Consider the following 25,674-nt stretch of genomic DNA (forward strand, 5'->3'; position numbering starts at 1 on the left):
TAATGAGACAGGCTTTTTCTAACATGGCCAATGAATTTATTTGCCTTGACCATATTTAACTTTGGGGGGAGGTGAGGAGTTGATTGTCACAACAAAAATTATTTTTCCCTAAAAGACAAAACAAAGTTTCTGTCTTCCTTGGGGCAACTTTCCTGGTCTCCTAAGGGTATTAAAAGTCCCACGCATAAACTGGGTGGAATTGTGAACTGACCCAACCATTCTGGAGAATAATTAGTAATTATACCAAAAGGACTCTAAGACTGTGCATACCCTTTGACCTAGCAATACTGCTACTAAGTCTGTATCTCAGAGAGAGGGAAAAAAAAGGAAAAGGACCTATATGTACAAAAAGATTCATAGTAGCTCTCTTTGTGGGACAAAGAATTAGAAATTGAAGGCATGCCCATCAACTGTGGAATGACTGAAGAAATTGTGGCATGTGATTGTGATGGAATACAAGAAATGATGAGCAGGATGCTTTCAGAAAAACCTGGACTTACATGAACCAATGCAAAGTGAGCAGAACCAGAACATTGTACACTGTAACAACAATATTGTAAAGTGATCAACTGTGAATGACTTAACTATTCCCAGAAATACAATGATCCAAGATAATTTCAAAGGACTCATAATGAAAAATGCTAGCCACCTCCAGAGAAAGAAGTGACAGAGTCTGGGTACACACTGTAGCAGACTTTTTCTTATTTTATTTTTTTGGGGGGAGGTAAGGGTCTGTGTTTTCTTTTGCAGCATGGCTAATATGGAAATGTTTTGCATGTCTTTGCATATATAACATATCAAACAGCCTGCCTTCTGAAGAAGGGGAAAAGGGAGAGAGAATTTGAATTTGGAACTCAAATTTAAAAAAAAAAAGTTAAAAATTGTTTTTACATGTAATTGGGGGAAAAAAGGTTACAAAAAAACCCGTAAGTCCCACCCATGTGAAGTTAGGATCCCCCCCAAATTGGAAATGTCTGAAGATCACACAAATCATGTTCTGCCCTGATGACCAGACCAGGAGATGCTAGAAGGTGATGGGGGAAAGACCTCTACAGAACGTAAGTGCAAGGCTGTGTTAGGGCAAAGTAAATAAAACCTCCTTTTATTAACTGTTCAATGACTTAAAAGTGCCTCATTTCATCCCAACATCAAATCTGAATTAACATCTTACTGGCATTAGATCTACCCTCTAACACCACCACAGTGAAAAAGTTCAATGAGCCTATTTAAATACCGAAAAGGAGAAAAAAAAAAAAGGGCAGGTCACAGGGGAAATGAAGACCAATGGATCGACCGTCCCAGTGCTTCAGCCGTAACCCTACTATACTAATTCAATTCAGTAAACATTTACTGACTGCCTATGTTCCCAGCAAACACTGTTAGACACTGGGAATAGGAAAGGGGGGGAGGGGAGGGGAAGAGGCTTGCACTTCTTGCCCTAGAGGAGCCAACATTCTACTTGTTTCAAAAATGAAATCTTACGGCACATTGAGCAGTATCTCTATGGAAGCTTTATGGAAAAATATGATCAAGAAAGGACAGAGTGGGATGTGCACTGGTGGAGGGAGTACCCACCAGATGAAACCATGGATCCACTATAGGCACTATTATAAAGCAAAAGGCAGTTAGATGCTGCAATGGATGGTCCTGGAGGCAAAAGAAGACCCAAGTTCAAATACAGCTGCAGACACTAGCAGCTGTACAACCCTGGGTAAATCATTTCACCTGTCCGCTTGAGTTTCCTCATGAGGATAACACATAGTACCTACTTCCCAGAGTTGTTAGATCAAATGAGATAATATTTGTACACTGTTTTGCAAACCTTAAAGCAGTATATATAAATGCTAGCTATTATTGTTAACTATTACTAAACCAATCACACTTGTCAATGGATAGTTGTATAAGACTGATGCCATGTAGATTTGAAACTAGAGTATAGATTAAACAGTCTTACAGTCTAAACAGAGCTTTTTCTATTTGAAAAAAATATTTCAACATAGCTTTATACCTAGGTACTTAGAGGGGGAATCAATTTAATGGGAATGAATGATAATCCTAATAGTATTTAACTGTAATCACCTCTAGTATGTCGTAGAATGAGAAAAACAAACACTAAGTTCCCCGTCTTTTTTCTGGAAAGGAACTACTTTTTATGGTTTTTCCTGACTTCCCCAACTCAGTGAAATAAGAGAAATCAGCTGACTCCACTTCCAGGTCAATGTCCTCCCCCAGCAAACTCAACCACATCTCTTTTTGAAGTCCACACCATATGCTCATGCCACATCTTTGTCTAATGGCCTCCATAATACATTTATACTCCATTCTATACTGTGACATTTTGGGCTCATGTCAAAATCCTTGGAGACTTCATTATCTCCACTGACAAAAGAACTCCAATAACTATCTACTTTAGCCACACATCTATTTTTTTTCTTTCCTTTTCCTTTATTATTTTTTTGGTCCAATCTGTGATTCACACATGTAGTAAGCAACTCCCTCTAGCAATGCAGATCTATTTTGCCACTTATGATCTCAGTTCCCTGGGGGCAGAGCCAAGATGGCACAGCACAGGAAGAAAGAAGTATAGCATCTCTAATATAATTCCTCCATAAAGATCTAGAAAATCACCAGAACAAGTCCTGACTGGGAAAACCCAAAATAAGATCACAGTAATTTTTCCAGCATAGCAAGACAAAGAGGTCAGTGGGCTTTGGGGATAGTGTCTGATCAGGGATGCACTACTGGAAGCATTTCAGAGCACAGGAACTGAAAGAAAACCAAGGCTGTGCACTATGGAAAGGCAACATCCCAGATCCATACAGAAAGGCCCTGACCTTGTGTAGGATGTGGGAATAGATGCCAAGGGGCAGCTCTGTTTTCTTTACCCAGTTCCAAGTCACAGATCCAGGATGGACAGTATTCCATGGTAAGGGATGGCAACAGGTCCTAGACTGTGTAGTAATCAAGGAACAAATTCAGAAGCAAACAGTAGCTGTGTAGCTCTGACCCCAGGAGCAGAATGGGGTCTCAGCTCCAACCTTCATTCCAGTCTGAGACCTGAAGTGAAATAGTCAGGGAAGGAATCCCACACCAAATTGGAATTTGCAATTCCGTCACTCTGAATGAGCAGAACTTTCTAGCTGATTGATAGTGGCTGAGTCCAGCAACAGTTTACTAGAACTTTCAATCAGAAAGAAGTCAAGAAGAATGTTGCTGATGCTCAAACCTAAGTTAGAAGCCTGCAAAGCTCAGATAAGAAAAGCAATGATCAGATTTTGCCCTGAGTCTACAGTTGGGGAGCACTCAAAGCTTTCAAGTCTCCAGTCTTTAGAAGAAAATGTAAGGTATCTCACAGAAGAACAACTGACCTGGAAAAGAGACTGGGGAGAGAAAGCCATGACCAAAAACAAAGATCCTAGACTTTATATTTCAAGAAATAATAAAAGAAAATCACCCAGATCTTTTAGAACTAGAGGGCAAAGTAGAAATTGGAAAAATCCACCAGTCCTCATTAAAGAAAACTCAAAGTGAAAACACCCAGAAGTATTACAGCCAAAATTCAGAACCAAAAATTCAAAAATAAAATATGGTAAAAACCAAGAAAGGATAAGAATTTAGAAAGCATATTACACTGAATTGGTATTAAACTTCTTATCTCTTACCACCCTAATCTTTATAAAAAAGGCAGGAAACAAAGAGAGGAAAAACATAAATACACAAACAACAATCATAATTGGGAATGGAAATAAACCAAAAAAAAGGAAGACGCGAAGAGGATCCCAAGGTATTTGCTTCCATTAATCCCTTCCTAGAACTGTTATGTAAATTGTTTTCCCCTCTCCCATGTGCAAACCTACTGAAACCACTCTTTAATGTCAGTCTTCCTGCTTCTTATTATTCCAATGTATCAATCTTCTACTGGTTTCACTCGTCTCACTCCCCGCGCCTGGATGCGATTTCAAGTGTCCTTGAATTCATCATGCTCTTGTCTGCCTTTTTTGTCATTCTCAATGCTCTGTGACCCTCAACATCTATCCCAAGTCATTGGGTTCTAGCATTGCTGAAGAACCTCATGAAATATCAGTTCTAAGTCTATCATAAGACCACCAACTCAACTGAGTCTTCAGTTCATCATTCCTTGTCTTCATCTCTGTTCCTGTAGTGGTTGGTCTTTCAACTTCGCTTCTCAGCACCTCAAAATGCTCTTTATTTTCATGTTCTCTTTCTTCTTTCTTTCCCCTTTTACTTCAGCAGAAAAGTTGTTCCTCTACTTACAGGCTTGACCTCATCCTTTCTCAATTCTTTTTCCATGAGTCACACTCTTTTCTTCCTCTCATACCTACACTTCCTCTCTACTGGCTCTTTTCCTTCTGCCTCCAGACTCAATTCTCCCTGGTTCTTTAAAAAACAAAACAAAGGAAAAAAACTTCTTTCAACTGAAATTCTAATTCATACACTGAAAATTCCACCTCTGTGACTTATGATGCTTTAGTTCTCATCATCCTCCAAATTCTGTCCTTAACCCTCTCCATATCACCCAAAATTCCCTTCTACTGTAAGGCTTGTTTTGAAAGTGCAAATTATTCCCACTCAACTGACATAGCAGGGAACAAATTTGAGCACATTTTGACCTAATGCATGATTTTGTCTGGGACGAGCAGTGAGAAAGAAGAACGCTACACCACTTTATCACAACCCATAAGTTGCAACCTTTCTGACACACATTTTCACAAGTTAACTTCTGATCTTTTTCAAGGGAAAGAACGCTATTTATTGTATATCTCCTGATGCAATAGATGCTATGGGCAGAGGAGAGCTGGCTGGCATGTACCCACTCCACCTACCCCTTTCAGTCATGGTTACAGGTCAGTGTCCCAGAGTTGCTTCCCACCGAGGTAGCTCTCATTCATAGCTGTCACCTTTGCCAAACCAACCCTAAAGGAGTTGGGGTGCAGGTTCAGCTACAGTTCAAAGTCATGGAAGGGATTACTGTTTACTTAATATTTATGTATTTCTTAATTATCTGACACTATTCTTTATTAAATACCTATCTTTTTTAACGTGTACTGACAAAGTTTTTGAGTGTTACATCCCTAATCCCATTTTTCCCCCCATAAACCCCAGGAGATTTGTGCAATTGTGTGTAGCACAAATGCCTTTTTAGTAATGCATATATCACATTATAACAGAACTGGCTATACTTCATGAAGTTCCCTCTTTTGTGCAGCTGATGGCATACAGAGTCTGGGAACCCCCTTGAACTCTCCTGGAATCCTCGCTGTGCCAAAATGTCTATTACCCCTTAATCTAGCCTAGCCCTCCACTGTCTGTTACCTCTAGATTGCCTCCGGCTACTTCCCACCCTTGATCCTATCAAAATCCCATTCTCTGGGTTCCTGGCATCTGACCTCTAGTCACCCCAGTCCCATCAAGATTCTCCTTAGACTCCTCCTCAAGACACCCCAGACTACTTGGCCACCCCTGGATCCCTCCCAGTCTTTCTGTATATAAGATCATATTTGTTTCCATGAAAGTGTTCAGATTTACCATTCTGGAGAGCAATTTGGAACTGTGCCCAAAGGGGTACAAAACTGTGCATACCCTTTGACCCAGCAATATCATTTCTGGAACACTATCCCAAAGAGATCACAGAAATGGGAAAGGGTCCCACATGTACAGAAATATTTATAGCAGCTCTCTTTGTGGTGGCCAAAAACGGGAAATCAAGGGGATGCCCATCAATTGGGGGGAATGGCTGAACAAGTTGTGGTATATGAATGTAATGGAGTACTATTGTGCTATAAGACATGATGAACAGGAAGACTTCAGAGAAGCCTGGACTTATATGAACTGATGCTGAGTGAAAGGAGCAGAACCAGGAGAACTCTGTACACAGAAACAATCACAATGTAGAAGGAATTTTTCTGGTAGACTTAGTACTTCATTGAAATGCACGGACTTAAAAAATTTCCAATGGACCCACATCCAGAGAAAGAACTATGGAATTGGATCGCAGATAGAAACAGACCACTTTCTTCTGGATTATGTTTTGTTTTGTTTTATTTTATGGTTTCTCCCATTCATTTTAATTCTTCCATGCAACATGTATTTAATAGGAAAGTACGTGTAGAACCTATATAAGATTGTACGCCATCTCAGGGAGAGAGTGGAGAGAGAAGGGGCAATGAGGAGGAGGGAGGAGGAAAAAACCTAAGATATATGCAAGTGATTGTCAAACATTGAAAACAAATAAAATAATTTAATTTAAAAAAAAAAAAAGAAAGTACTCACATTTAATCTGTCCGGCTTGCCAATACGAGTGCTACAAATGTTCAGATTCCTTAAGAGCTACACAATATAGCGGATCTTTAACAAACTTTGCTTTTATCTTTGACTGAAAGAAGGCTTGAGTCGAATTCATTTGGGCAGGACCTGCGTGTCACTATTTCAGGGATCCAACACCTTAACACAACCACTTAGACTACATCTAAATTTATCTAAGGGCTTTATTAAATCTCCATAACACTTAATAGAGGCTATTCTGGGATAGGACTCAGGTCAATCCTCAAGCCATTTAGTTTCAATACTACAACAAAATGAGACTAGTAAATTATTCAGTAGTTAAGAAAAGGAAATTTACTTAACAGGAGAAAGTTATTCAACCAGACTACTCACTGAGGACCCCAGGAGTTCATTCAGCTGGGCCAAGCACCCTTCCCCTAGTTACCTATTGTGATCAATCTGCCAAGATCAGAGAAGGCACCTGAAGCTCTTTCACAGTAAACCTGTGGCTGTTTTGTATTCAATCTGATCCAGAAGTGATGCTGACAACCTGAGCCTTTAAATCCCCTGAGCCAACCAAGTTTAGACCATGGTTTCAATACCTTTAAGGAAAAATTATCTTAGCTTGTATGGGATCAGAAAGTGCTCCCACCTCAAAGGCTATGGTTTAACAAGGTAGCTATGCGTGCAGAGTCCAAATCCCCCACCCCAAGGGACTGGACATGGGTCATTATATTAATAAAACCAGATTCCACCCTCTTCCCTTCCCAAGGGACTAGCAGACATAACTCCTCAAATGCCACTAACATGAGTCTTGAGTAGTGTGCCTTAATAATTTATCCTTATTATGCAGCATTAACAAGCTTTACCCGAGTCATATCTTTGATAAAATATTAGCTTCACAGCTCTCTTTATAGTGGCAAAGAACTGGAAGCCATCAAATGGGATATGGCTGGCCAAATTAGGCTATATGAAAATATAGTAATAAAATATTTAGTAGAAAACTGCTGCTCCAGAAAAAAACTGTGAAAAGGATGATTTCAGAGAACCTAAGACATAGGAACTGATGAAGAGTGAAGTGAGCAAAATTAAGAGAATAATTTAAACAATAATAATAGTAAGAAGGAAAACAATTTTGGAACACTTAAGGACTCTGCTAATCCAATGACCAATCATGATTCCAGAGTCAACAAACAGTTAAGAACTTAATGCATGCTAGCATTGTGATGGAATCAAGATGCAGAATGAGACACACATTTTTGGCCATGACCAATTCAGGAATTTACATTTCTTGACTGTATATTTGTTACAAGAGCTTTGATTTTCTTTTTTTTTCCAATTGGGAAGGAATAGGAGGAAGAGAAAAATAAATGCAATTTTTTTAAAGGAAAAAATATTATCTTCAATCAAATGCCACACGTACCTTCATATCAAAATCTTGCTGCCTTTTATTTCTTGGGCAGCTATAATTAATCCTCATTTTCATCTTTTCCATCATTTCTTCTCTATTTCTACCTTATTCTCAGACTGACTCATCATCAAACGTCAGAATGCGTCCTTATCTTCTATCAAGAAAGTTAAAGAGGGAAAGAGGAAGAGTAGCCCTCACAACTCCCCTTAAGCTATCAGATGCATTATAAGATTTTGTGTCCTTGGATTTGAGCCAGTTCTTGCCCAGGCTCTGATCTAATCACTCTACCCCTCATTCAGTTAAACTAGTTGGCCAACACAAGAGGATCCTTCCTCTCCTTTTCACTGCCAAACCCCCAGAGAGGGTAGTCTGCCCACACAACTATTACTTAAGCCACCCTCTCCTCAACCCCTTGCAACATGGCTTCCTTCCATCCTCCTCCCTCTCAACGTCTCCCAAAACTATTCTCCCCAAGGTTAACAATGATTCCCCTAATTACCAAATCTAATAACCTTTTCTCAGGTCCCATCTTCCCCAAATCTGCCTAAATGTGAGCATTCCACAAAGTTCTGTATTAAATTCTCTCCCCTTTCTACATCAGATAGTATTCCCTTCATTATGCCACCTAATCCCAAAGCTTTAACTAACACACCTATTCAAGATAACTCTTAAATCTATATCCCCAGCACTACTATCTTGCCAGTTCTGCCACAGTGATGCATTTCTAAATGCATGTGCTTCTAGACTTCAAACTCAGTGTCTAAAACCAAACCCATTCCTCTCCTCACTTCCTTAATTTTGATGAATGGTACTCATGGTTCCCACCCCTCAGGCTCCAAATCTTGTAGTATTTTCTGATGCCTCTATCTGCCCCTCTTCTGAGCCCTAACTGTTCTTCCTTCAAAGTGTTTCACGTATCTGTGTCACTCTGACTGGCTTAGTTCACATGCTATTACCTCTTATCTGGACTACTGCAATAGCTTCCTAACTGGTCTCCCTGGCTACAGTGACTCTTCTCTCTAACCCATTCTGAACACTACAATAATCTTTTTCTAAAGCATTGTTTTGGTCCTGTCATTTCCTTCCTCAAAAACCTCAAAAGTTCTTAGTGCCTGGGAAATAAGACTCAAACTCCTCAGTCTCACATTCAAGGTCTTTCAAAGTTTTGGGTGATATATCCCCACTTTGGGGGGGGCAAGGGGAGGTGCTAGAACAATCCAAAGGGGCAGCAGTTGCCTCAGTGCAATTGGGGGGTGTTGAATAAAAATAAGGGGGCAGTGGAAGCATAAGGAAAGAAGAGATAAAAATATTTTGAAAAACCATTTGTACATGTTACAGCTGTTATGTAACAGAGTTAAAGTAGTGGTGATTACATTATTTTCCAAATAAACACACAAAATGAGTTAAAACTAACTGATCAATGGTCAAGTCCACTGACAGGACTTAACAAGATAGTGTTGGTAGGCCAGAGTGCCATGCAGTGTCCAGAAATCATCAGCAAGAATATGTGCATGTAATGACTTGTCTATAATACAATACTATACTATACAGTTACATGATGCAATATTGCACCATCAAATTTCAATAGAGGAAAAACCCCACAAATTTACAATAAATCATTAAATTTAAAGATGTCTTTTTAAAAATATGTATTTTCTATTTTTTTGAAATGATGTAAATTTCAAAAAAAAACATTAAAGCGTTAAAGAAAGTAGATTTCCTGGAGGGCACTGAGTAATTTCTCTTTTTTTAAGGAAGCAATAGGCCAATAAATCTGAGAACCTCTGGTTTAAACTCAAACTTTCATGCTCCAACCAAATGAGACGGCTGTTTCCCAAAGCTGTCCTGACTTCTGCTGCTCACATGGTTCCCTCTACTTTAAATACCCATCTGTCCCCTTCATAGTGCCTAGTGAAGACCCAACTCCAATACTATCCCACCTTTAGAAAGTCTTCAGAGATCACCTCAACTGGAAATCTTAATTCTTTTAACTCCTGTGTTCCACTTTGGGGCATTTATCATATACTAACTTATAATTGTCTATATGCACAGAATCATATCATTTTTTTTATAGCTGTGAGGGATCTTATGAGAGCTAGCCCAAGCTCCTCATTTTACAAATGGGTAAACAGAAGAGATGGGTCAAGCAACTGCCCATAACGCCCAAGTAGTCAAGTAGTGAGTCAGGTCTATGATCAGGTCTCCAGCTTCAGAGCAAGCAATGCTCTTTAGACTATACTGTGATGTCCTTATCTTCCCTGCTTCCTGAATTCATGAAAGCAGAAAGCCTTGCCTTAAACATTTTTGTACCGTTCATATGTCCCCTGCACATAATATTTTTACTTCTTTCACAAGTTGCCATGGTCAAGGAATGCCTCACCTAGTTGCCAAGCTACTGTGACAGTGATTCTTCCCCAATAAAAGATCAAGTCTTTGCAAGCAAGGGACTACTGTGCTTTGTCTTTGTATCACCAGCCCCTAGCACTGTGCTTTGTATGTTGTAGGCCTTTAACTACTGCTTGCTGGATTAATCTGTGCTGAATACCAGAGGGTCTTGATCCATGAGTAGATTTCAAGAGATCTGTGAACCTGGATGGGAATAACACCTTTATATGAATACAACTTGTTTCCTTTGTAACCTTCTGTATTTTGCTTTATTTTATGCTAAATGGCGTAGGGGACAAGAACATGGGGCTGAGAACACAGGGATAAGAAATCAGAGGCTGATTTCAGGCTGAATTCAAATGCAGCTTCAGAGTAGCTGTGTGATCCTGAATGTAAAGGGTACCACAAAGTACCATATATGTCAAAAAGCTACTCTGTGTGGAAAGAGAAAGGAATGGGGGGGAAAGGGGAGCAAGGTATTTTTTGGACATGGACAATGTAGAAATTTGTTTTACTTTGCTTGACTATATATATTTTATAGTGAGTTTTGTTTTCATTGCTTTCTCAAAGAGGTATGGGGAGAGAGGAAGATATAGGAGAGAAAGTACAGACCTGAAAATAAAATAAAATAATTTTAAATGATCTTCCTTAAAGGACAGCTATGATCATGCTAACACCCCACTCAGTAAACTCTATTTGGCATCCAAAGTCCTTTAAAATCTGCCACAACCCATCTTCTCTGCAGTCTTCTCATACTTTACACCCCACCACTGTGTAATCCATGTGACACTGGCTTCCTTGCAGTTCCTTGAACAAGACATTCATCACCCTGCGGATTCCAGGAACTTTCACTAGCTGTTGCAAAAGCGTCCTGGCTTCCCTGACTTCCTTTGAATTCCAGCTAAAATAACACCTCTATAAGCTTCTCCTGATTCCCCTTAATTTTAGTGTTTTTCTTCTACCAATTATCTTCTATTTATCCTGTATCTACCTTGTTTTTTTAATAGGCATTTGCATGTTGTCTCCCCCCTTAGTTCCTTCATGTACTTGCAAATAAGCTTCCTGAAAGCAAGGCCTAAGTTTTGATGTTCATTGTATCCCCAGCATTTGGCACAGTGTAGAGACTTAATAAATGTTTACTGACTAACTAGCTTAATTGAATTTCAGGATCAACTAGTGACAGGCCTTTGGTATAGATTTTTCTACTCCACAAATAGGACATTTTTAATGAATGTACCTGAGTTTGATTACCTGTGTGACTGTGGGCAAGTTATAATCTCTCTAGACTCCCAGTTTCTTCATCTGGAAAATGAGAGGAGTGGACTCTATGATCTCTAAAGGTCCCTTTTGCAGATCTAAACTCAATCATCACCCTGTCCAAACCAGTAACCCCAATTCCACTCCCACTCCCTCAGTCTACTTCTAAACAGTGAGGACTGTTAACAAACAGCCAAGTTCAGACATTTTAATTTCTCCTTTCTCCCTAACACTACCCCTGGGAGGGGGAAAGAGCCAGTCATCTATGAAGTCATCACAGCAGAGAAGAGGTTAGTTGCTAAAAGACAGTAGTCCATCATCTCAGGCCAACTTGTCTCAGTCCCCTGAGGGCTATCTCTGTTTTGATAGTGGGTAAATCCTACTAGGACTTACCTAGGTGTGAAGCAAATGACTATTTCTCCTGCACTTACAATTCATCTTCTACTAAAGCAAGGAAAAATGAGCAGAGAAGACCCCCTAAAGCAATGTGTTTCTGCATTGATACTTTTTCAACAGCCCTCTCCTCTTTGAAGAGCAACTCCCTTCTTGGGAACATATGACAAAAAAATATGGCTTTCCTCTGGGGCAAAATCTACTTTCATTCATATTTAAAATTTGATGCTTTTATTTTTGTAGGAGTCACTTAATGGCATCCTCAGATTAACCTCTCATCTTTTTGAATTCCTCAAGATTGGCATCTCAGTGAGTCCTAAAGAATATTAAATCAGGACATCAGGGCAATGTTATTCTTTTTTATGCCACAGTACCCATATATTTATTCCAAGACACTTCAGACTTGTTCCATGGCTTATTTCCCAGTATTACAGGTAACTACTTTTGGGCATGTGCAATGTATAGTTAAAGATATCTGCAACTCAGTCTAAACAATAGTTAATCTCAAAGTGCTGGCAGCAAACAGCCCTTCCTGGCCCATGGAGCACAGACCCGCTATAAGACTTGTTTGGACTGGCCTGCCTCAGACTGCCTTCCCACCATCATCCTCAAGATCACAATGCACTATGCCATTTGTTCTTACACACCAGGCAGGAGAAGTGGTATTCTGGACAAGTCTCATTAACATAATGTTCAAAAAAGGAAGTTCAAGATCAACAAGGAAAACAGTATTTCTCCACCACCATAATTGCAATTCTCAGGATACATTTTTATACCAAAGCTTCTCACTGTTGAAAAAATAAAATCTGTTGAATCCGAGAACTCTGTGTTTAGCCCTGAAATTCAATGTGTTAATCCTCTTTTTCTGTTCTGCTATGTATATGGAAATACCCAGGTTTATTTGGGGTTTGTTAACTTCTGGGTAAAAAAAGAAATTAATTCACTGTGTTAGTCCTATTCTATATGATTCTTAATCCTCCAGTTTTAAAATGTTCAGTCAGCTAGGATTTCCATCTCAGCACTTACTAGGGGACTAGATCTTCAGCCTGAACATCATAGGCTCCAAAGCACAACAGACGCAGCTGTTGGCAACAGGCCTGTGGAGAAGGGAAAAAGCATTAAAGAACACCCTTTCTCATGAAACATTGCTGAGCTTGGCAATTTTTAGCCAATTAGGGTGCTTCCTGTTTAGCTCCTGAAAAAGTCCTCCTGCTTCTGTGTTCTTTCCAAATAACAATTCACTGTCCAAATACTGGGGCAGAAGTTGTTTAATTCCAACCGGGGCACTTCTTACTCACATGATCAGCAGCTCCTTCCCAGAGAAGGGAGGAAGCCAGGAAACTTACAACAGCCCTTACAGGGACTGTGGTTGTTTGTCCTTCATTCTCGAAGAGGACCATGACATCAGGAAGGTGATGTCACGACTTGCAAGTGAATTGAATTGAAGTGAGGGAGGGCTGTGCAAAGGCACCAGCCTCACTCTTTCCTCCAGGGCCATCTGGGTCCAACGGTGAGATACAGATCAGGACAACTAAAGATGGCACCGCTTACAAGGATAGCTGTTTAATAGAAAGCCAGGGAGCAGAGAAAAGCCCAGGCAACTTACATCTTCTTCCTCCAACCAATTCACTGCAAGCTGTGACAGATAACAGACCTCCTTACTCCTTAACAAAGTTAAGAGAGAAGCCACAATTGTTGATCTCAGCTATTACTATGACAAGAATTCCACCCATACCTCAATGTGAGGTTGACTCCTCACTATATTCCAGCTTCCTGATTATTGAAAATACCCAAGTGTCAAAATGGTACCTTTGCCTCTACTACCATTTTGCCCTGATGAAAGATATTTTTTAAAAATCTCATACCAAAATTGGACTTTTTTCAAAATCAAAAACCATTTTGTCAATGGAAAGAACACCCAAACATTAGAGCTGTTTAGGCAAGGTCACCTATTACATGAGTATAGTAAGTACCTAAAAATCCAACTGTGTATTTATAATATAATTTATAATGTATACAAGTGGCAGAACTACATGGGAATGAGGGAGGTTTTTAATAAGCATTACCCAAACTTATGCTTTCAAATGAGGGTGGGTTTTTCTTGTCCTGGAAAGCTGAAATATCTGTGTTCCAGGGATGTTGTAGCTGCTGGAGGTATTGCTGAATATTTGTATTTCATGCAAACTGTCCCTTGAGACAACTTATGGGCCTCATACATAAGAAAAATAGGCTTCCTCATGCCACCTCTTTTTCTTCAAATCAAAATTAATATTACCCCGATTATTAATCCAATTTGAGTCTAAATGACTTTGGGTTCCTTTGCAGGGAAAAAAAAATCAGACTAAGCCTTGAAAGGCAAAAAAAATAATTACTACTAAGAACATTCAAAACAACATGCTAGCAACAAGCACTGAGCGCAAGTCCCACAGTAAATTTTCAAAAATACAGGAAGCAATGGAAGTTATCACAGGAGTACAAAAGAAACCTCCCATGCAGACTACTGTGAAGGGTATAATATTTTTTGAATATTATTATTCTGGTGTGGCAAAGATCTTTTTTTTTTTAAATGAAATACCACCTTCTGACAAGGATTTACCTTCCTACTAAAAGGGTAAAAAGGTCTTTTGGGAGAGCTTTAAAAATAGCCACAAAAACAGCCCCTTAGTCAGCCTGAAGCAGACATCTCGGACGTTCATTGGGCTGCTGACAGAGATTTCTCAAGGAAAGAGATATGTTTATGTCTGTGGGTGTCCATAGGTATTGTGAAAGGCCAGTGGTTAGTGATATAGAGCATTTAGTGTACCGCTGAGGTTCCGGACTCCTCCTACTGCCTTGCCCAAGATCGTACACGTTAGTTAGCATATCTCGTTCCCCATCCCATTCAGTCGCCTTTTTCTAGCCTCCTTGACCTCTCAGGAGTACTTACTGAAGTTGACCACCATGTCAACATTCATCTTTTCTATTTTCCTTGGATTTGCTGACACTGAACTCTGATTTCTCTCTTCCTAGTTCTCTATTCCTCCTCTCTGTTTTGTTGGTTCCTCCTCTTTCTTCTGGCTTCTGTCATTACTTCTCTTCCTCTCTATTCTCCTCCTTGATAATTTCACCTATTCCCATGGCTTCAACAGCATGGCACAGCTGGAAGGGGCCTCAGAGGCTCCCTTCTTCAACCTCCTCATTTTCCAGGTGAAATTGAGATGCAGGAAGGCTTAAGTGATTTCTCCAAGGTCACACACATAATAAAAATCAGAGGTTGGATTTTTAACCCAGGCATTCAGACTCTAGAGCCAATGCTCTAAAAAACCAGCTGGGTGACCCTAGGAAAGTCTCTTCATCTTACTGTCTCAGGAAAACTCTAAAGCTATAATACACTACAGCACAGTTGCTGACCTGAATTTGTGGTAAGTTTCCTTATCAGCATTTCCATACAACAATGAAATCAAAGAAGAGGAACAAAAAACCCCAATCCTACCAGAAGGGTCCAAAAGAGCTTGATCTTTGACATGGGGGGAAGGGGAGGTTCTGAAGGAGAGGCACCACAGAAAAGGCAAAGTTTATCCTTTAACATGGCTGATTAAAAAAAAAAAAGCAAATATGAGTGAGGGTCTGTACTTTGACAATGGTCTGAAAAACTTAAATGATTTTCCTTCAGCTCCAAAGGTTTCCTCAGTCTTGGTTGTCAGGCCATCGATGAAGGAACTGGTTATCACATCTTAACCATAACTCCTTTTCACCCAGTAATCTTGTATAAACAGATTGGACAAAAAGATGCTCTAATCATCCGTTACACAGCAGGGCAAAGTTGCAGGTTTAGAGTTTCCTTTCCATTTCAATTCTACAACCCTGAGTTGTATTTACAGTTATAGATAAAAAGGATAGAGAGTGAATCTGTGATTTCATTCATAAAGGGAACTCTCAGAGAGGAAATGCAGGTAGAAACCTTTTCTGTAATTCACACACAGCCTTGGAGGCCTAAAGCACTGAAAGGTTATGACTTAAGTTGTTTAATTATAAATTTGTATTTAAAGGTTATTAGCTCTAAAATTCCTGTGCCTACAAAAGTCAGGGAAAGACAGGCTGTTGTTTAGGGTTGTTGTGAGGAAGTCACTCTGTAAACTGTAGAGCCCCAAATAAAGTGAAGTCATCAAAGCTGTGTACAGAAGCTGAGCAGTAATTCCTTAGTGAGGAAATGAGAAGGATCACCACAGTTCTGAAATCATATTTCCACCAAAGAACTTCACAGTTTTCTAAAACTGTCTCTCAGCCTAATTTGAAATATTTTCCCTGGCTGTCTCCCCCCACACCCCCCAGCATAGGCCACTCTCCTTTCCTCATCTCCACTTCCTACCTTCTCTGACTTCCTTCAAATCTTAGCTGAATTCCAACCTTCTACAAGAAGCCTTTCATAATCACCCTTAGTGCTAGTGCCTTCCCTCTGGAGAACCTCCAGTTTATGTCACAGACACACATAATCTTGGTTGTAATAAAGTTTACCCTCCATTAGACTATGAGTTCCATGAGATTAGAAACTATTTTTTTGCCTTTTTATATTTCTATATTACTATTTTGCCTTTCTTTCTTTGCACTCAGCACAATGCCTGAGAGGCAAAAAAATAGGAGCTTAAAAAATTCAAGCTGACTGATTCTAAGAGAGCCTATTTTACCAATGCCTCTCCCTGACCTCACAGGGTCCTAAATTTAGAACTAAAAAGTACCTTAAAGGCCATATTTAGTGCAACCTCTTCATGTTATGTTTGAGGAAACTAAGGCCCACTGTGGTTAAGTGACTTTCTCAGGGTTCCAAAAGCACATTCCATGAAGAGATGGGATTCTGAATTCAGAATCCTGACCCCACTACAGTGCTGCCACAAATACAAATCTTAAAGTAAAAACGTGAGATTACTAGCTGACTTTTAAATAAAAGTTGGTGGGGAGGAGGAATGCTGCAAAGGCAGAAAAGCCTACCAAAATAATCAAAATGATAGTTATAATCAGAAAAGCAAAAGATAAACTGGTGAAAGGATGTTGAGATGTTAAAAAAAAAAGTGCTCGACCTCTCTTCAACCAGGAAGTTGGGAAAGAATGCGGATTTCCCTATCCCTAAAGAAACTGACTGAGGAAACCATCTAATGAGTTTAGAAAAACATCAGTCCTTGGGACTTTAAAAATCCTAAATCCCCAGTAACAGATCCCGACCCAAAACTCTTTTGGTTGACCAACTTCAAGGCTCAATCTTGCTTGCCCTTGGGTCCCAGGAGAATGCTCCATTACAATATAAAATAATGAATGGAAATACAAGTCATTTCCTTCCACCCACCACTAGTTTTCCTCATCTTTATCCTCAGTCTTACAATACTGTATTCTGCATTGCTCTACAACACGTGAGAAAAGCATTCTCTGCCCAGCTAAGAGAATTGTCAATTAGGGGAAATGTCTGAAATCAGCCTTCCGAACAAGAAATTGACTCCTTACTTTGTCCAAATTCTTTGCCAACACATTCTGCTCAATCAGGGCTGGTTAGCAGGTCCTAACAACAATAACAAACAGAGCCAAGGACTTACAAAACAGAAAAATGGCCGGAGGATCCACCTGGCATCTAAACTTTACAAAGAGAAAGAAGAAAAAAAAAAGAGTCCTTTAACAAGAATTTTCTTTGACAAACTTTGACAATACTCCCAAACTTCTACTTCCCCTGCTTTAAAGTTCCCACAGTGGGAGGAGGGATGCCAAGGGTTTAGAAAAGGAAGATAATCTCAACTAGCCCAATCGCCCCATTTTACAGATGAGAAATCCGAGACCCACAGAAAACTGTGAGGTTTTCAGAGCATTAAAAAGTTATTGGAAAGGGGGCTCAACTCCCGACAGGGAGTAATGGATCTAAGATGCTATCGAGGACACCCACTTTTGAACACCGGCAATGTGGTCATTTGTTTTGCTTGTTAAAAAAAAAAAAGATTTTGTTTTGTTTTCTTTCCAGGCAAATGGGGGAGGGCCTGGAGGAAGAAGGGGAAAGCTTGTTTCTTGACAAAATAACAGTGTTTCTCACTCGAAAGCGCCCTGAGCTAGTCTTCCAGGACTAGATCGCCAGTCCCTCTCTGCACCATGGCCGTACAGGGGCTTTACCTGGGGCGCTTCTGCGTCCCGCGGCTCCTCTCCGAAGGCTTCCCTTGCCGCACCTGGTCGGCGGCCCCTTCCTCTCCGCTGAGCGGGTAGGCTAGCAGGCGCATGGCCTGGCCGCAGGAGGCCTCCACCTGGCGCACCTGCTCCCGGCTCAGCCGCTCCCTCCACGCGTGCACCGCCTCCCGGGCGTCCCGGGCCGAAATGAGGAAGGGTCGGTCGGCGTTGTAGCTCGAGCCGCGAGTCATATTGAGGGCGAAGTCCTGCAGGGCCGGCAGGGTGGGCAGCCCCGTGAAGCGCAGCAGGCGGGCCAGCTGGCTGCGGGGCTCCAGCACCAGGTCCTCGTAGCGCAGCCGGGTGTACCTGCGGCGCAGCCAGGCAGGAGAGCTCCCGGCGAAGAGCAGGTCCCGCAGCCACGCCTCGCAGATCACCTCCAGGGCCCCGCTCAGGAGGAAGTCCGCCCGCGGCCCGGGCGGCTGCGGCCGGAGCAGGGACGGCCCCGGGCGGCCCCCGACGCTCTGCGCGAACAGCAGGCGCTGGAAGCGGTCCGCCTTCTGGCGGGTGCGCAGCACCTGGATGCTCTCGCGCACCAGCGCCTGCCTGGACTTGAGGCGGGAGTTGTGCACCGCCCTGGGGTCACGGAACAGCTGGATGACCTTGAGGTTGAGGCCAGGGTCCCGCAGCAGCGGCACCAGCACGCCCAGGTCCAACAGGCGAACGTCCTTGATCACCACGGCCGGGTACTTCCGACACTCCGCCTCCAGCTCCCGCAGCGACACGGGCGGGCAGCTGCGCTCGCAGGCGGCCCCGTCGATGAGCCCCACGTCGGCCCGCGACCTGGGCGCAGCGGGACACAGGGGCGCCGAGCAGATGACCTTGTTGGTCTTCCAGCCGAAGAGGGCGGCCGTGGTGAGGTTGGCGGAGGCCGGGGCCGGGGCGGCGGGGTCCGCCTGCGGGGAGTACAGCCGAAGCACGGAGAAGTCGCAGCGGAAGAGCGAGCGGAGCATGTCGCGCAGGGCGCCCTGCAGGCTCTCCGCATCGCCCGGGTAGAGCGCCTGCCACAGGTGCCACATGGGCTCGTACAGGTAGAACACGTCGGGGTGCTGATTGAAGAGCTCCCCGAGGAAGGACGAGCCTGTCCGCCAAGTGGCGTGCAGGTAGACGTGCTGCTTCTCGCGCGGAGGCGGCGGCGGCCGTCGGGAGGAGTCGCTCCCGTTGCCGAGGCTCCCCGAGGCTGCCCCTCCGGCCCGGATCAAAGTGGGAGTCCGCTCCGCCTCCGCCTCCTCCCCGGCGGCCGCCGCCGCCTCCAGGCTCCACACTCCCAGGCTGCTCGGAAGGCTGGGGCAGCGCCGGCCGGCCGCCCCCTCGCCGCCCTTGCGGCCGTCCAGGACGTAGGGCAGCAGCAGCAGGACCAGAGTGTACAGGACGAGCAAGAAGACGAGCTTCCGATGCTGCCGCCGCCGCCGCCGCCGCCCCTTCATGTCGGTGCTGTCCGCCCCGGCCCCGCGGCTCCTGCCCCCAGCGCTCCTCCGCTCCTGCCCCTGGCGCTCCTCAGGCTGCCCTGCCCTTGGCCCCCTCACCCCCAGTCGGGGGCTCCGGGTCGCCGCCCGAGAACCAGGAAGAGGCGGGCGGGGAAGGGGGTGATGGAGAGGCAGGAGGACAAGGGCGCCCCTTTCCCGCGGTCCTGCCCGCTGCGGCTCCCTTTCTCCTCTCACCTCCTGGCGGGCCGCGCTGCCCCTCGGGCCATGCCTCTGGGCTCCCCTCGGCCGGCTTCTCCTCACTTAGCGGAGCGGGAGGACGCGGGCAGTGCAACCACATAGCGAAACTTGGAAGAGGGAGGCGAGCCCAGCGGCGGCCGTCCCTCCCCTCCTGCCCTCTCTCTCCGCCCACCCCTTCGGGCAACTCCGCCCTGTGCCTGCGGGGGGGCGGGGCACATATGGGGGGAGACTTGACAACTGCTCCCTTCTAGGGTGGAAGGGGAGCCCTCCTGGGGGCCCCGCAATCTCTTAGCCCAGGAAGACCTGGGCGGGGCGCTGGGGGTGGGGTCACCCGCCGGAGCCCCGAGAGCCAGATTTCACTTTTCCACACCCAGCGGTCGGGTGGAAGCGGGGTAGTGTGTATACAAACCCCACCCTTCTCGGAGCCCGGGCCTCCGCGTACGCCAGGTGGTGGAGCATGTGCTCTAGGCTGAGCTCACAGTTTGAGGTGCGGTGTGGTGGGGATCTGCATAATGGATGGATGAAAGGCCTGCAGCTAAACTTTCCCTGGGCTGGACTTCCGACCAATCATTTTCGTGTCTCTTCCGCTCCCTCTCCTGCCTCCCCAGCCTCGGGTGTCTGCGTACTTACGCGCATCACTCCTCTCCCACCCACTGCCCTAGGATAAAAACTAAGGTACTTGCAGTCCCAAAGATAGATAGATACAGATAGATACATACATACCTACATTGATAACATAGATAAATGTAAATGGATGAATGGGTAGATATGAATGGATGGATGGATAGACAGATATGAATGGATGGATAGATATAAATGGATGGATAGATAGACATAGATATAAAGGGATGGATAGATAGATATAAATGGGTGGATATATAGAGCTTCACAAGCAGTAGTTTAAAGCTCCTCCCTTTGGAACTTTGTGTAGACTTCTGTTTTAGATTTTGTTTTTTTTTTTACAGCTGACTATGTTAGTACTTTTACAGAAATAGTGAGATGGCCCCCCATTTTCCCATCCTACAGGTCCGGAACCACCAAACAGAATGCTGTTGAAATAACCAATAGAAGAGCATGTAGAAGACAACGAGAAAGGTAGACAAGTTCTTACTGGGTTTGTTTTCAGAGGTTTGGAATCTCCGTTATAGGATCATAGGATTCAGAACTGGAAGGGACCTTAGTAAAGATTATTAAGTTCAGCTCTGATTTTACAAGAAAAAAGGTAGGGTCCGAGACTATCAGTGACTTACCCACAGAGCTGGGATTCAAATGCAGGTTTTCTGATTCCAAGTATTGTATACTTTCTACTATACTATAGTAGTCTCTTGCCACTAAAAACAATTAATAGTTCACAGTAATCCGGAACTGATTTACAAGAAATAGTGCCCATGTTATCCTTGCTTTACAGATGAGGGAACTGAGGATCAGAAGAGTTGAATGATTTATTTATTACTTCAATGAAATGTGGGCAGCTAGGTAGCAAAATGGGGGGTCCTGGAGTCAGGAAGACTCATCTTCCTGAGGTCAAATCTGGCCTCAGACACTTACTAGCTGTGTATCCTAGGTAAGTCACTTAAGCCTACTTGCCTCAGTTAACTCATCTGTAAAGTAGGCTGGAGAAGGAAAGAAAACCTCAAAGAGGGGAGAAGGGGAGTGAGAAAGGACTGAAGTAACTCGACAACAGATGAAACATAGAAATCTCAACCATCCCATGGAAGAATAGGGGGTAGGAATAGTTTGCTGAAATATGATTTTTTTTTAGAGGGGCAACAGCCTAGTGTGATAGACAATCCCTAAACTGGATTCCAGTTCCAGCTTGGCCAGTCACTGACTCTTTGGCCATTAACAAGTCGCTAGACCTTTTCAAGTTAAGTTTCCTCTTCAGCAAAATGTGCAGATATTTTGAGGATCAAAGGATACTTAATTCATAGGTTTCATCCCAGGACAATTAGGCCTTCCTAACCTCCAGCATCTGAAGTGTTATATTAGGTTTTCTTTGGAACTAGTCCAGGATATTTATTTTTTATGTATATGTGTGTGTGTATTTTGTATGAATTTTTAAATGGTTCACAAAGGTAAGATTATTTAGAGGTGTATGCCAAAGAAAAAGAGCTAATCAAAGACCAGGTAGTGCCTACACTTTGTGAGCTGCTCTATCTAGCTACAGTTTTCTAGACCTAGATTGACCTTTAAATTTATCTAGACCTTTTGGCTCAGAGTAAATAGTAATTCTTTCTCTTTTTTCTAGCAACCCTGAGGATCTTCCCCTCCCAGTTTATTTATTTATGTTTTTATTAAAGGGGCCATCCCTTGACTCACTCCTTAAAGAGGCTTATTTGTTGAATAGGCTTTGCCTCACTCAAAGACCTTAGGCCTGAGATCCTCCATTTCATCCTGGGCATCTCCAGTCATCCTGATGAATATCTGGCCACTGCACCTAGATGGCTCTGGAAGGGAAGTGAGGCTGGTGACTTTGCACAGCTCTCCACTCCAATCAAAGTCAACTGCAAGTCATGTCATGATCTCCCTGATGTCATGGTCCTCTTTGAGAATGAAGAATAAACCACAGATCTAGAAGGCCTAGATCCCTCATGAATCTCCAGAAGGAAAGTCTTTATCCCTAATAAAGAAGAAAAAAATTTAATTCATCCACCTGGTTCAAACTAGACTTTAGTAAAAACATAATAATACATTCTATTACTCTTAACCAAACAGGAACCCTCCTTTTTGGTCATATACTTGTATTTCAGCTCATCACTAGCAATCTAAGAAAGCAAAAGAATGTAGGAGAAAAAAACACAGGATTTAGAGTCACAGGATGGGTCCCAGGTCTTGAGCAAGTCCCCTTTCCTCTCTCAGCCTTGTTTCATAATCTGTAATATGAGAGTTGGATTTAGACCACTCCTAAAGCTTCTCTTCCTTTTCTAAATTCTATGATCCAACTCTTCTCCCCCAGTCAGTCCCATCCTCTGACCAAAGAAATGACAAGGGAAATACAAACAGCTATAACACATAGCAGTGTTTCTATCACCTCAATAATCAGAAAAATGCAATCCAACCGACAAGTCACCCCCAGATGTCACACAAGAAATTCCTTTTCTTACAGTATGTGAAAATACTATAAAAACTGTGAAAAAAAAATTCTGCACTCTATAATGTGCCAGAGACAAATATATTAATTATATGATTCAAAGCATCACTGCTTAGAGAGATCCAAAGAGACTATTTCCTTTTGCAGTTTGTAATATTCTGAAAAAAAAAAATTTGATAAGATTAAACAGGAGGAAAAAGTTTAGGCAGCAATTTCCATTCATCAAATAGAACAACAGTTTAACTTTTGGTGCACCCTGGAAAATTATTTTCCTAAAACTTTTTAGTCCCTTCCCTTTAACTACTACCTCTAAGAATTTTCCTTTTTTTTCTAGTTAAAAACAAACTCAACCATTCCCCAAATGGTCAGAAGATATGAACAGTCAGTCTTCAAATGAACTAATCAAAGTGATCTATAACCATATGAAAAAATGCTCTAAATTATTAGTGATTGGAAAAATGCAAATTAAATAACTCTGAGGTACCACCTCATACCTATCATATTGAGTAGTATGACAGAAAAGGAAAATTACAGATGTTGGAGGGAATTGAAACACCAATGGTTGGTGGAATTGTGAACAGCAATTTATGTATAGCAATTTAGAACTACGCCCAAAGTGCTATAAAACTATGCATACCTTTTGATCCAACAATTAGTTCTCTATCCCCAAAAATGATTTTAAAAATACAGAAAAGGACCTGTCTGTATGAATATATTTATATCAGTTATTTTCTGGGGACAAAGAGCCACCACAATATATAGGATGCCCATCAAATGGGGTACAGCTGAACAAGTAATGGTATATGATTGTGACGGAATACTATTGTACTATATAAAATGATGAGGAGGATGTTTTCAGAAAAACTGGTAAAGACTTGTATGAGCTGATGCAAAGTGAAGTGAATAGAATGAGAACACTGCATATTATAACAGCAATATTAGATGATTAACTCTGAATGACTTAACTATTCTCAGCAAAACAAAGATCCAAGGCAACTCTGAATTACTTATGATGAAAAAAGCTATCCATCCCCAGAGAAAGAACTGATAGAATCTGAATACAGATCAAAGCATCCTTTTTTAAACTTCATTTTTCTTGGGGGTTTTTTGGTCTATATTTTCTTTTACAACATCACTAATATGAAAATATGTTTTGCATGACTACATATGTAAAATCTGTATCAAGTTGCTTGCCTTCTCAATGAAGGAAGTGGAATTCAGAATGTTAAAAATTGTTTTTAAATGTAATTGAGGAAAATAAAATACTAAATAAATAATTTTAAAAATAAACTCAAGATGCTCCTAGTCAAACTAATCAAAGGAGTTTTGCTCTTTAATCTGCTCAGTTTCATGAAGAGTCTTTGAAGCAGACTGGGCTACTAATGATACCTCTCCCTTTAGAAACTGATTAGACCTTCAATAAAAATAATGTAAAAGTATTTCAGTTCAAGACATTGTTTCTGAACTCCTAGTTAAAGACTATTAAAGTTCTCCTTAGACTAAGGACTTCAGACTAAAACAGTGTTTTTATATTATTGTAAAATATGTAGCCTAAAGAGAGAATGAGGGAGAATGAGAGCAAGTAGCCCCTAGTACACTTCTATAACAATGAAACTAAAACGTGTATAATTTTAAGTTATTACTATAAATATTAAACATTTCTTGTTAGTGAACTTATATGAAATGATTATAAAAAGGGTGATGGGAAAAATTTTTTTTTAAAGTACTGAACTGTTGAGGTCAGGGAGCCATAATGTTGAGGTTTGAGATGCTTGGGACCCCCAAATACCGACACCAGAGTCTTGCCCGAATGAATTCGACCCAAGCCTTATTACAGCCAAAGAAAACAAAGTTTATTAAAGATTCGCCATATTGGGTTGACTCTTAAGAAGCCTAACCATTTGTGATGCTTGTATTCACAAGAGGGCCAGACAGAATCTTCACTAGATTGAATCTGAGCGCCTTCATGGAGGCTAGATAGAACTTAGAAACAGAAAGACTGTGGGAGAGGTCTGGGGGTGGTCTAGTAGTCTGAGTATCTAGCAAAGTATGGGAGAAAAGAGGTATTAGACTGACCACCAAACTGAAGGTCTACAGAGCCATTGTGTTGACCTCATTGTTGTATGCCTTTGAAACATGGACAGTCTACCAGTGCCATGTCAGGAAACTGAATCAGTTCCTGTCTTAGAAAGATTCTGAAGATCACCTGGCAGGATAAGGTACCAGACACTAAGGTCTTTGCTTGAACTAAACTGCCAAACATTGAAACTATGCTTCAGAGAGGGCAACTCCAATGGGCTGGTCAAGTTGTTCCAAGGCAAAACATACACTTGCCAAAAAGACTATTTTATGGAGAACTCACATGGGGCAGGCAATTACATGGTGGTCAGAAGAAATAATACCAAGACACTCTCAAGGTCTCTCTTAAGAACTTTGGAATTGATTGTTACATAGGAGACATTGGCACAGGACTGCTCAGCATGGCTTGCCCACATCGGAAAGGGTGCTGTGCTCTATGGGCAAGGCAGAATTGAAATACCACAAAGGAAATGTAGGATGAGCAAATTTGGAGTATCCACCCCGAATGTTCTTGAGTACTATCTGTGCCCAATCTGTGGTAGAGCACTCCCAGCTCTTATAGGTCTGACCAGCCACAGTGGGACACAATGAAACTTGAGCTTATCATGGTGTTGTCATTTTGATCCTCCTCAGAGAAAAAAGGACAACAACCAGCCAACCAACCAGTAGCCTGGGGTGATGGGAGGAGGGGTTTAAGGAGGGTCTTGAGGAGGAGTCCAAGGAGGATCTTAATGGGACTGGAGATCAAGAGCAGGAAACAGCTGGAGGCAATGGGGAGATAATAGACCAAGGAGGATTGGTGTGGGAAGCAGGTGGGGCAATCCTGAGGTAACAGATAAGGAAGGGTCAGGCTAGGCTAGGTTAAGGGTAACAGATTTGGGTATGAAAAGCCAGATTATGTGGAAAGATTCAAGGGGCTTCCCAGAGTCTGTATCCCATCA

The 25,674-nt window shown here is 42.3% G+C and overlaps 1 protein-coding gene across 3 annotated transcripts in view; it reads right to left on the reverse strand.

Annotated features, from left to right (window-relative positions):
* CHST7 (carbohydrate sulfotransferase 7) overlaps positions 1–20,829 on the reverse strand; it is a 66,923-nt gene extending 46,094 nt beyond the window's left edge. For 2 of the 3 annotated variants that reach the window (XM_072614552.1, XM_072614553.1), the window contains exon 1: positions 17,852–20,829. In XM_072614552.1, the coding sequence (XP_072470653.1) occupies positions 17,852–19,326 (1,475 nt within the window). In that variant the 5' untranslated portion in view covers positions 19,327–20,829. Of the gene's footprint in view, positions 1–17,200; positions 17,325–17,851 lie in introns of all 3 variants that reach the window. The other variant, XM_072614551.1, reaches the window with a different exon arrangement.
* Positions 20,830–25,674: the final 4,845 nt, after the last annotated feature.

The sequence above is a fragment of the Notamacropus eugenii genome, chromosome 5 (assembly GCF_028372415.1).
Source record: "Notamacropus eugenii isolate mMacEug1 chromosome 5, mMacEug1.pri_v2, whole genome shotgun sequence".
In the NCBI taxonomy this organism is placed as follows: Eukaryota; Metazoa; Chordata; class Mammalia; order Diprotodontia; family Macropodidae; genus Notamacropus; species Notamacropus eugenii.